The 13,318-nt window shown below is 40.9% G+C and overlaps 1 protein-coding gene across 5 annotated transcripts in view; it reads left to right on the plus strand.

Annotated features, from left to right (window-relative positions):
- The window catches only part of LOC130290249 (uncharacterized), a 101,727-nt gene that overhangs the window by 73,551 nt on the left and 14,858 nt on the right, over positions 1–13,318 (plus strand). For 3 of the 5 annotated variants that reach the window (XR_008847540.1, XR_008847541.1, XM_056537601.1), the window contains exon 2: positions 11,124–11,278. Coding sequence is in view for 3 of the 5 variants with exons in the window: in XM_056537601.1 (XP_056393576.1) it covers positions 11,124–11,278 (155 nt within the window). In the remaining 2 variants the exon portion in view is untranslated. Of the gene's footprint in view, positions 1–11,123; positions 11,831–13,318 lie in introns of those variants that run through there. The other 2 variants (XM_056537602.1, XM_056537599.1) reach the window with 1 other exon arrangement.

Below are 13,318 nucleotides of genomic sequence, written 5' to 3' on the forward strand. Positions count from 1 at the left end.
CAAAAAACCAAGTGCTCGTCATTACTGGAGCGGGGACCTTCCTCTATTAGACCCCGCTTTACAGTATGGCGATGACACGGAAGCGGTTCAAGGCCATTTGGAAATGCCTGTATTATGCAGATAATGCGGCATGTCCACCCCGAGGTGAACCCACCTATGACTGGCTTTACAAAGTGAGGCTGGTCATCGATCACTTTGGGGCCAAATTTTTGGAGGCCTAAGTACCGCTCAGGGACATCTCGGTAGATGAGTCTCTCATCAGTTTTAAAGGGAACTCGTCATTAAGTTTTACCATATATAACGGGTGGCAACACATAATAGAGGTTAATATCATGTGTCCTACCATGTTTGGATGTCTGCTGGCACGTCTGTAAATGTGGCAAAAACAACTTTAATAACTGTCACATGCAGTATGCAAATGAGACTTAAGTAGTCACCAAGCATGCTCAAGTAGTCACCAGGCATGCGGCCTGCTTAAGAAGTCACGGCTCCCCACACTGTACACACCCTCATTCAGGCTCTAATCACTCCTATTTAGACATCATTGACAGCCTACCTCTGAGAAATGACATCAGACCCTGAGTGAGCTGCTCAATCATACCTAGATAGGTGTTAGTTGAGCCTGATTAGGCATGATTACTGCTCGGGTAGCCATGACTACTTAAGCAGCCGCACGCTCGACTGAGCCTCATTTACATACAGCATGTGACCTTTTATAAAAGTTGTTTACTTCATATTTATAGATGTACCAGCTGACATCCAGACATGGCAGAACACGTGATATTAACCTCTATTATGTGTTGCCACTAATTAAATAGGGTAAAACTAGTGATTGGTTCCCTTTAAGGGGAGACTCATCTTCCGCCAGTATATTCCCTCGAAGCAGGCGCGGTATGGCGTGAAACTCTACAAACTCTGTAAGAGTACCTCCGGGTGCACTTGCAAGTTTAGAATATATGAGGGACGAGATTCTCGTATTGAACCCCCACAATGTCCCCCCACTCTGGGTGTTAGCGGGAAACTCGTTAGGGACCTTATGCACCCATTGCTGGATAAGGGTTTCCAAGGGTTTCCGCCAGATCCACGTCCACTTGTGGGACCGTGCGGAAGAACCAGAGAGGCCTCCCTCTAAATTTGGTCCAGACGCCTATCCCTAAGGGTGAGTCCCGTGCCCTGACCCATGATAACCTGTTGTTGGTGAAGTATAAGGATAAGAGGGATGTCCTTATACTCACCCCTATTCATGGGAATGGCAGCACCCCTGTCTCTGTGCGAGGTACCGTGGGACCGGTCCTCAAGCCCGATTGTATTCTGGACTACAATCGGTATATGGGGGGAGTTGATCTCTCAGATCAAGTCCTCAAGCCATATAACGCCATGAGGAAAACACGGGCATGGTACAAAAAAGTTGCGGTCTACTTGGTACAGGTTGCCATGTACAACGCTTTTGTACTATCCCAGTACGCTGGCAACACAGGGACATTCCTCCAGTACCAAGAAGAAGTCCTAAGGTTCCTGATCTTTGCTGACCGGGAAAGATCAGGCCGGACTTCCCAAGGGTCTGGAGTTTTAGGCACCAGGATCGTCCCTGGCCATTACTTTCCAGGTGAGGTCCCCCACACTGGAAGGACGGGACGATTCCAGAAAAGATGCAGATTGTGTCACAGGAAGGGGATACGGAAGGACACCACCGCTCAGTGTGACACTTGCCCAGAAAATCCGGTCCTCTGCATAAAAACTACTTCAGGGAGTATCACACTTCCATGGAGCACTAAATGTTCCCTTTTCATTTGAATTTTCAATAATTTGACCAATGTACCAGAGTATATTCAAAATGTTAACCCCTATTAACCACTAAATTGCCCCAAAAAACCTGGAAAAAAAAACAGATAAGACCTCTGGGGGTGTTTTTTCAGAAATGGGTCATAGGTCACTGAGTCACTATCATCGGGGACTTTTTATGCTGCCTCAAATGCGCAGCGCTCTCTCTCCACCTGAGCGGGTGCGCATTTGGGGCAACAGGTTAGGGACGGCCACACACATCACATTCCCAGAATGATGATTCAGAGCATAGGGCTATTAACCCTTGTAAAAATGTAAAATTTGGGGGAAAACCAATATTTTACTGAAATGTTTTTTTTTACATATGCAAAAGTCGTGAAACCCCTGTGGGCTATTAAGGCTCACTTTATTTCTTGTTACGTTCCCCGAGGGGTCTAGTTTCCAAAATGGTATGCCATGTGTTTTTTTTTTTTTGCTGTCCTGGCACCATAGGGGCTTCCATAATGGGACATGCCCCCCCAATTTTGCAAAGTTGGCAAATTTGACTACTTCTTTTCTGAGCATTGTAGCGCTCCTGCAGTGCATTTGACATCCACTTATGGGGTAATTCCATACTCAGAAGAGATAGATTACACATTTTGGGGGGTATTTTTTGCTATTAACCCGTGCAAAAATGTGAAATTTGGGGGGAAACACACATTTTAGTGAAAAAAAATATATATTTTTTTACTTATGCAAAAGTCGTGAAACCCCTGTGGGGTATTAAGGCTCACTTTATTCCTTGTTACGTTCCTCAAGGGGTCTAGTTTACAAATATGACTCCTTCTCTTCTGAGCAATTGTAGTTCACCTGTAGTGCACTTCAGGTCAACTTATGGGGTACCTCCATACTCAGAAGAGTTGGGGTTACAAATTTTGGGGGGAATTTTCTGCCATTAACCCTTGCAAATATGTGAAATTTGGGGGGGAACACACCTTTTTAACGATTTTTTTTTTTTTTTTACAGATGCAAAAGTCGTGAAACACCTGTGGGGTATTAAAGCTCACTTAATTCCTTTTTACGTTCCTCAAGAGGTCTAGGTTCCAAAATGGTATGCCATGTGGTTTTTATTTTGCTGTTCTGGCACCATAGGGGCTTCCTAAATGCAACATGCCCCCCAAAAACCATTTCAGAAAAACAACTCTCCAAAATCCCCCTGTCGCTCCTTCCCTTCTGAGTCCTCTACTGCGCCCGACAAACAATTAACATAGACATATGAGGTATGTGCTTACTCGAGAGAAATTGGGCTACAAATATAAGTATAAATTTTCTCCTTTTACCCCTTGTAAAAATTCCAAAAATTGGGTCTACAAGAACATGCGAGTGTAAAAAATGAAGATTGTGAATTTTCTCCTTCGCTTTGCTGCTATTCCTGTGAAACACCTAAAGGGTTAAAATGCTAACTGAATGTAATTTTGAATACATTGGGGGGTGCAGTTTTGATAATGGGGTCATTTATGGTGTATTTCTAATATGAAGACCCTTCAAATCCGCTTCAAACCTGAACTGGTCCCTGAAAAATAGTGAGTTTGAAAAATTGGAAAATTGCTGCTGGACTTTGAAGCCCTCTGGTGTCTTCCAAAAGTAAAAACATGTCAATTTTATGATGCAAACATAAAGTAGACATATTGTATATGTGAATATAAAAAATATTTGGAATATTCATTTCCTTACAAGCAGAGAGCTTCAAAGTTAGAAAAATGCAAAATTTTCTAATTTGCATAAAATGTTGGGATTTTTCACCAAGAAAGGATGCAAGTTACCACAAAATTTTACCACTATGTTAAAGTAGAATATGTCATGATAAAACAATCTCGGAATCAGAATGATAAGTAAAAGCATCCCAAAGTTATTAATGTTTAAAGTGACAATGTCAGATATTCAAAAAAATGGCCGGGTCCTAAGGTGTAAAATAGCTGGGTCCTTAAGGGGTTAATGATATGAAAATGTTGTTCACTGCAGTGTTTGGGGGTAATTCCCTTGAATTTTTGGATGTACAGATTAATATTCGGATTAACATCAGATCGGTCAAAACGAAAAAAGGATCGCAACGATTCATAAATCATATGATTTCTCACCATGGAGGTGAAACAAGAGGTCTGAAATTCAGAGCTATTGAAAGGGTGGAATATCCAAGTAGAGGGAAGGATAAACATCAGTTGTTGCTGTAGAAGGAATCCAGATGGATCCTAAGGCTGAATGCAACAGGACCGGCAGATTTGAATGATAAAAACGAGTTTGGTGCATTATTATAATCTGCTAGCATATCATCCTATTTCACAAGTTAAGCCGCTACTCTATTATTTTATTGCTTTTTTATTTCTTTTTTGTATTGGCACAGAAATGGTTAACACGCAACTGTGTTTCCTTGATTTTTTCCACTTGCACCACGTAACCTGGGAAGAGGTAAAAAGTTGTGGAGCATGCAGGATGATGTTTTAACAGCGGCCTGACAAAGCGCCTAGGGGCGTAATACGGTCCGTGGCCATGACTTCTGAGCTCCCCCATCTGCCGCCTCCCTGCCTGGATCTACATGATCCATGAAGCCTTAGATTCCCGGTGAATTGTCTGCAATTTTTACGGTGAGCACTCCGCTTCTGTCTTTCTTTGGTGTTACATATATACTACTCTCGTCTTTGGAGTGTAGTGCCACCTTCTATTGCCATTTGAATACACCTGTATCCGTTTTTAGGCTGTCAAGTCTGTATGCTGAGCAAGGATTTACGTGTGGTGCCGTTTTTTTGTCTTCTTTGGAGTTTAATAATAAAAAAAAATGCTTCCAAGCAGAGACACTGAGCCAACTAATGAAAGTCCACTGAGGCCCGTTGGCCCCCCAGTGGGTTGCCATTAGAAGCCCTAGCAACCATGTTGTATCCCCTGACACTTTTCCAGTGGCTCCCCTCCAAGGAAAGACTCCCTATCCTCTGTCCAACTCTATTGCAATCATTAGTACTATGGCACAGTCTTAGAGCTTGCTTCACTCTGCAATCTGTCCATACTCAGGCAGCCCCGATCTTCCATAATCCAAAGTTCCCTCCCGGCATGGTCCCCTCGGGGAGGGGCAGGTTATGTTTTAAGTCCCTTGACCATTTTTGATCATTCTATAATCTTACGGACTCAGTGCTGTACCAGTTCCACCAAATTTCTCACTTTTTAGCTAGCTTTTAAAAAATATAATGTACTAAAGTCCCCTTAGAAATTGCATCAAGATCCTATGCAAACATCAGAATAATACATCAAGAAAGAAGCATACAAATATCAATTAATTAAGTATACAAAAATATTTAGTATATTTACTATTTTTGTATACTTAAAGCGTACCTGTCAAAGTGGGAAAAAAAAAAAAGATAAAAAGTTATATGTTACTCAGGACCCAATCCTGATCATGTGCATATAATTGTTATGTGTCTTGGACCTATATATCCAGAGATATAAGCATTTATCTGCTGGTGAGTTACTTTTTCATTGTGCTGGCTGGAGGGGGCGTGTCAGTCTGTCTCCCTCACAGGAGCAAGCCTGTGCAGTCAGCCAATCAGTACTCTCTACTCTGTAACCCTTTCCTCTCTGGTTTTATGCTGTGTCATGTGTCAGAGGAAGATACTTGGAGCTTGCCTGCAGTAATCAGAAGACATTATGGTGAATTCATAACAGGATAAAATGTATAAATATTAGAATAGATCTTTATAAAATTAGTGCAAGGATTTTTTAGATAAAAGTACAGCATTTTTATGAATACATGTTCTATCTGTTTTATCTTCTGCTAGTAAAGCTGGATGCTAATCAGCATAGCTGTCATTATGTGTGTCATTCATCTTTCACAGACTCCTGAATGTCTGATCAACTTATTTGTCATTCAGGAGTCAGAGAAAGCTTTGACTATTTCAGCATGCTGGGGGTTGTAGTTTAGTAACAACTGAAGCTGCAGTGTTTGTAAATAACTGTGTTAGAGCAGTGTTGCCTCCAGCTGTTGTAAAACTACAGCTCCCAGCATGTCCACACATGCTTTTTCTGTAGTTTTGCATACACAATAGAAATCTCCTATACTGGATACCGGTATGCTTTATGGCTGGTATCCAGTATGCTGTAAAATCTAGACTAGTCTGTCTGGCTAAAAGACAGGCGACCCCTAGTGGCGGCTATTTCGAGCTTGAATTTCAGGAGAAAATGCAAAAAAAAATTTAACAGGTGTATATTGTGAAATGTCATATTATAATGAGTCCTGCAATATATGAAAAGTTTTTAACAATGACAGTGCCTCTTTAATATCAGTTGGCTCTTTGTCTTTGGTACTTGACTATTCTATACCTGCGGGAACCACTAGTACATACTTATTGATTGGTATTTTCTCAAACGCACTTAGTGCATTATCTGGACTATCTTTATGTGGTTCCTTTCTCCCTACATTTTTCTTATACAGTTATACCGTACTAATAAATTACATTGAGCCTACACCAGACCTCCCTTTCTTGCCTCTGTGGTTCGGTTCTCTGTTTACATATTTATTATATATTTTAAATGATTTTAGATGTATGTAATTTTTGCATTTATGTATTAATAAAATTAGATATTTTGGTACATTTCATCTTTATATGCTTATTTCTTTGTGTATTAGCTTTAAAAAAAAGAATATTGATGTGACTTGCCGCACTCGCTTTGAGACACTTTGAATTAACTTATCAGAGATCAGAGGCTTTATTTCTATTATCTATGAGACAAATTTCCATATATGTCGGCTTGGGAGAAAGACCTGGGCTGATCCTTTAACTTTAGGGAGTGGGGTAGTTACCACTAGCCACTTAGGGATCCAGGACGTACAGGTACGTCCTGGCTCCCTGGTACTTAAGGACCCAGGGCGTGCCTGTATGCCCATGGGAATTCCGGTCCCCGCCGCTCACCAGGTGGGGACCGGACCAAGATGCCTGCGGAAATCATTCAACAGGCACCCCCTGCAAACCCCTGGGGGGGTCCTGAGACCCCCCATGTCATCGATCAACGCAAATCGCCTGTCAATTCAGACCGCAATCTGCAGTGATTCCGGGTCATGGGCTCCGGCTACCCAGAAAATAAGGGGGATCGGGGATTTCCAGGACACCCCTAATTCCCCTGAAGGGAAAGGAGTGAGGTGGCAGGGGTGCTATCCCTCCTATCCCTGCTATTGATCAGTCAGAAGTGACCAACCGATTGGGGAGGGGGGATTAAAGTTTGGTTCCCCTGCTCTGCCCACCCACAGTAGTCCGGGCAGAACGTGGGAACTGTCCTGTGACTGGCAGTCACTTACCGGCGGCGATGAGGTGCTGCTCCCTGGTGCGGCGATCCTACTGACTACAGAAGCCGGTGAGTTGTTGTCTAGCAACATCTGGAGGGCTACAGTTTGGAGACCACTATGCAGTGGTCTCTAAACTGAAGCCCTCCAGATGTTGCAAAACTAAAACTCCCAGCATGCTCAGACAGCTGTTTGCTGTTTGGGCATACTGGGACTTGTAGTTTTGCAATATTTGGAGGGCTACCGTTTGGAGATCACTGTGCAATGGTATCTAAACTGTGGTCCTCTAGATCATGCAAAACTAAAAAATCCCAGCATGCCCACACAACAGTTTTCTGTCTGGGTATGCTGGGATTTGTAGTTTTGCAACATCTGGAGGGCCACAGTTTGGAGATCACTGTGCGGTGGTTTCTAAACTGTGGCCCTTTAAATCTTGCAAAACTACAACTTCCAGCATGCACGAACAGCAAACGGCTGTTTCGCCATGCAGGGAGTTGTAGTTACGTACCTCCAGCTGTTGCATAACTACATCTCCCAGCATACCCTTCAGCGATTAATAAATGCTGGGAGTTGTAGTTTTGCAACAGCTGGAGGCACACTGGTTAGAAAATACTGAGTTAGGTAACATAACCTAACTGAAGGTTTTCCAACCAGTATGCCTCCAGCTGTTGCAAAAGTACAACTCCCAGCATGCATGGTCTGTCAGTGCATGCTAGGAGTTTTAGTTTTGCAACAGGGTATATTCACACGGGGGAGGGGGGGGGGCTACAGTAAGTTTCCTGCAAATTTTCTGCCGCAGCTCAAACTCCTAGCGGTAAACTCACTGTACTCCCTGCCCGTGTAAATGTACCCTAAAAACACTACACTACACTAATACATAATAAAGGGTAAAACACTACATAAGGACATTACACTGTCCCCCCCAATAAAAATGAAAAATGTATCGTACTCCAGTGATTCAAAAACGGAGCCTTCAGCTGTTACAAAACAACAACTCCCAGCATTTACGGACAACCACTGACTGTCCAGGCATGCTGGGAGTTTAGCAACAGCTAGAGGCACCCTGTTTGGGAATCACTAGCGTATAATACCCCCATGTCCACCCCTATGCAATCCCTAATTTAGTCCTTGAATGTGCACGATGCTCTCTCACTTCGGAGTCCTGTCGTATTTCAAGGAAACAGTTTAGTGCCACATATGGGGAATCTCCGTACTCTGGAGCAATTGTGTTACAATTGGGTGGCTTTTTATCCTTTTACCCCTTATGAAAAGGAAAAGTTGGGGTCTACACCAGCCTCTTAGTGTGAAAAAAAAAATTACACTAACATGCTGGTGTTGCCCCATACTTTTTATTTTTACAAGAGGTAAATAGAAAAAAAGACCCACAAAATTTGTAAAGCAATTTCTCCTGAGTACCCCATATGTGGGCATAAAATGCTCTGCAGACTCACAACATGGCTCAGGAGTGAGAGTGCATTATGTACATTTGAGGCCTAAATTTGTGACTTGCACAGGGGTGGCTGATTTTACAGCAGTTCTGACATAAACATAAATACCCACGTGTGACCCCATTTTGGAAAAAACACCCCTCATGGAACGTAACAAGGGTATAGTGAGCCTTAACACCCCACAGGTGTTTGATGAATTTTCATTGAAGTTGGATGGGAAAATGAAAAAATAATTTTTTACTAAAATGCTGGTGTTACCCTAAATTTTTACATTTTCACAAAGGAAAATGTGAAAAAGAGCCCACCACAGTTTGTAATCCCATTTCTTCTGAGTTAGAACACACCCCATATGTGGATGTAAAGTGCTCTGCTGGCGAACTACAATGCTCAGAAGAGAAGGAGCGCCATTGGGCTTTTGGAGATAAAATGTGTCCGGAATTGAAGGCCATGTGTGTTTACACAGCCCCCATAGTGCCAGAACAATGTAGTTTCCAAAATGTGGTCACATGTGTGGGGACACATGTGACCACATTTTGGAAACTACATCCCTCACGTAATGTAATAAGGGGTATCGTAAGTATTTACGCCCCAGAGGTGTCTGACAGATTTTTGGAACAGTGGCCCATGAAAATGAAAAATTTTATTTTTCATTTGCACAGCCCACTGTTCCAAAGATCTGTCAAACACCAGTGGGGTGTAAATGCTCACTGCACCCACTATTAAATTCTGTGAGGTGTGTAGTTTCCAAAATGGGGTCACATGTGGGGGGTCCACTGTTCTGGCACCACGGGGGGCTTTGTAAATGCACATGGCCCCCGACTTCTATACCAACCAAATTCTCTCTCCAAAAGCTCAATGGCGCTCCTCCTCTTCTGAGCATTGTAGTGCGCCAGCAGAGCACTTGACGTCCACACATGGGGCATTTCCATACTCAGAAGAAATGGGGTTACAAATTTTGGGGGGCATTTTTTCCTGTTACCCCTTGTAAAAATGTAACATTTGGGGAAAAACTGCATTCTAGTGCATTTTTTTTTTCATTTACACATCCGGCTTTAACAAAAAGTCATCAAACACCTGGTGGCTGTTAAGGCTCACCATACCCCTTGTTATGTTCCTTGAGGGGTGTATTTTCCAAAATAGTGTGCCATGTGTTTTTTTTTTTTTTCTTTTCTGTTCTGGCTTCCTAAATGCGACATGCCCCCAAAAACCATTTCACCAAAATTTGCTTTCAAAAAGCTAAATGTGACTCCTTCTCTTCTGAGCATTGTAATTTGCCCACAGAGCATTTTACGTCCAAACATGGGGTACTTCCATACTCCGAAGAAATAGGGTTACAACTTTTGGGAGGCATTTTCTCCAATTACCCTTTGTAAAAATGGTAAATTTGGGGGGGGGGGGAACTGCAGTTTAGTGAATTTTGTTTTTTCATTTACATATCCAACTTTAATGAAAATTTGTCAAACACCTGTGGGGTGTTAAATATCACTGTACCCCTTGTGAAGTGCCTTGAGGGGTGTAGTTTCCAAAATAGTATGCCATGTGTTTTTTATTTATTTATTTATTTATTTTGCTGTCATGGCACCATAGGGGCTCCCTAAATGCAACATGTCCCCCAAAAACCATTTCAGAAAAATGTACTCTCCAAAATCCTATTGTCGCTCCTTCCCTTCTGAGCCCTCTAGTGCACCCAAAGAGCACTTTACATCCATATATTAGGTATTTCCTTACTCGAGAGAAATTGGATTACAAATTTTCGGGGGATTTTTCTCCTTACCCCTTGTAAAAATTCAAAAACTGGGTCTACAAGAACATGTGAGTGTAAAAAATTAAGATTTTGAATTTTCTCCTTCACTTTGCTGCTATTCCTATGAAACAACTAAAGGATCAACAAACTTTCTGAATGTCATTTTGAATACTTTGAGGGGTGCAGTTTCTATAATGGGGTCATTAATGGGGTATTTCTAAAATTAAGGCCCTTCAAATCCACTTCAAAACTCCACTGATCCCTGAAAACTTCAGATTTTGAAAATTTCGTGAAAAATTTGAAAATTGCTGCTGAACTTTGAAGCCCTCTGATGACTTCCAGAAGTAAAAACATGTCAACTAGATGCCAACATAAAGTAGACATTTTGTATATGTGAATATAGAATTTATTTGGAATGTAACATTTCCAAATTTTTCATGAAATTTTTGAATTTTTCACCAAGAAATGATGCACGTATCGACAAAAATTTACAACTATGTTAAAGTAGAATATGTCACTACAAAACAATCTCGGAATCAAATTCACAAGTAAAAGCATCCTATTAAGGCTTAAAGTGACAGTGTTCAGATGTGCAAAAAATGCTTGGGTCCTTAAGGTGAAAATGGGCTGGCTCCTTTAGAGGTAAATGTAACCTTACAGGAAGGTGGAAGGTGTTACAGAGATGGTACTCTGTTCCCATGAGGATTGCCAAGATGTTTCCCTCAGCCTCTCCTCTGGGTTTCCGTAAATGCCAGCTGAAGGGCACTATGTTTAATCTGGTGGGAATGCCCACAAAGTAAGGCGTTTTTGGATTTTTACATATCACTTGATTTTTTTTCTGTTACAGAAGTTAATCTCCGGAAGAACTTGAAAAAGGCTCAACTAAATGCCCCATTACCTGAGAACCCAATGGGGAAGCTGAAACATATCTACCTCATCTTTCTAGATGCCAAAATTGCCAGAGCTACGAGTTGGAAGGCTCAGTCTATTCCTTTCTATCTGGTAAGATCAAAAATAAACTGGATTATGACCAATGATAAATTGACGAGAATCCTCCTGGACTCCCAAAATGCTTTTGACATCACCTGGCTGCCATGGATGGAGTATTTAAGCACTCTTTCCCTTAGTCTTTCTCTTAACCTGATATAAATTTCTTATAACTGAAGTACTCTCTCCTCCCCCTTTTTTTTTTGTTTTCTCCCCGTCCCTTGTTTGTTGGTCTTGTTCAATTTTCCTCGTCTGCCTGTATTTTTTTTTTCCTCCTGGGGTCCCGGAGTTTCTATGTTTAAGACATTTTACTTCGCTTATCAGCTTTATTGGACCTTTCAGGCATATTTTAACTGCATTACACCTAAAGATATTCTTATCCTATGCTATCTTCTATGGTACAATGTCTGAACCAGGAGTGGTCTTTTTGTTGTTTTTAGGAAGGTTGTTCAAGAACTCTGACTTCCTAGCAATTGCTACCTCTTTTTCTGTTCTTGCATTTTGACTATATTTTGCTTACCATATTACTGTCCATGTTGTGTATTCTGATGTTTATAGAAAACTTCAATAAAACTCTTTGAAAGGAAAAAAATGCGTAAAAAAAGTTTTTAAAATTGCAATGGAGAACATTAGAAATTCATGTCATATTACAAGCCAAAAAATAATGCAAAAAAAAAAAATGATTATATAAGAGGTCCTATTTTGTCCAGAAGTATTTTAACAAGACAAGCATGTAGCGTAATAGGGGAGATTTATTAAAACTTGTGCAGAGCAAGAGTGGTGAGGTTGCCCACAGCAACCAATCAGAATGCTTCTTTCATTTTTAAATGTGAAAAATAAAATCAATCAACTGCCCCACTCTTCCTCTATACAGGCTTTGCTAAATCTCCTTCAATATCTTTATATCCAGTATATTAAGTATGTGCACATTAATAATTGTCACAATACCTACAAACCCTGCACAGCCTATAGGCTGTACCTATATTTTAAGTTGCACGTCATTGTGTTGCCATTGCGGCATGCTGCAGCGCCGCTAATATATTGCTCATCAGACAGGGGTTTCCCTACTGGTCATTTTGGATTGTTTATAGCAACACTCTGACACTTATTTTTAACACATTTTGTGGGATTGTTTTATAAAATACTAATAAAAGTTACATTTTAGGGGGATTATAAAAAGAGGGGAGTTAGTGACTCCTGGGCTTCGGCCCCGGAGTTTGTAGGTATTGTGTCTTAGGACCCCTCATTCCCCATTTGGGGTGTTTTTGAGTTTGTGCATTGATAATTGTGTCATATAATGGTGAAGTAAGATTAGGAGTCAGATTAATTACCCATCATACAATAAGTGGTTATGGAAAATGAATCAGAAAAGACAGTGTTATCCCTATTTTCCTCTAGATAATTCCTATAATTGTCAACCCCAACAACACCTAAAAACCAGATGTGAGAAAATTGTTACTGATCACTCATTGGCTTTATCTTAACCCCTTAAGGACCGGAGGTTTTTCCGTTTTTGCATTTTCGTTTTTTGCTCCTTGCATTTAAAAAATCATAAATCTTTCAAATTTACACCTAAAAATCCATATGATGGCTTATTTTTTGCGCCACCAATTCTACTTTGTAATGACGTCAGTCATTTTGCCCAAAAATCTATGGTGAAGCGGGAAAAAAAATCATTGTGCGACAAAATTGAAAAAAAAGCTGTTTTGTAACTTTTGGGGGCTTCCGTTTCTACGTAGTACATTTTTCGGTAAAAATGACACCTGATATGTATTCTGTAGGTCCATACGATTAAAATGATACCCTACTTATATAGGTTTGATTTTGTCGGACTTCTGGAAAAAATCATAACTACATGCAGGAAAATTAATATGTTTAAAATTGTCATCTTCTGACCCCTATAACTTTTTTATTTTTCCGTGTATGGGGCAATTTGAGGGCTCATTTTTTGCGCCGTGATCTGAAGTTTTTAACAGTACCATTTTTACATTGATAGGACTTATTGATCACTTTTTATTCATTTTTAAATGATATAAAAAGTGACCAAAAATGCAC

The sequence above is a fragment of the Hyla sarda genome, chromosome 9 (genome assembly GCF_029499605.1).
Source record: "Hyla sarda isolate aHylSar1 chromosome 9, aHylSar1.hap1, whole genome shotgun sequence".
In the NCBI taxonomy this organism is placed as follows: Eukaryota; Metazoa; Chordata; class Amphibia; order Anura; family Hylidae; genus Hyla; species Hyla sarda.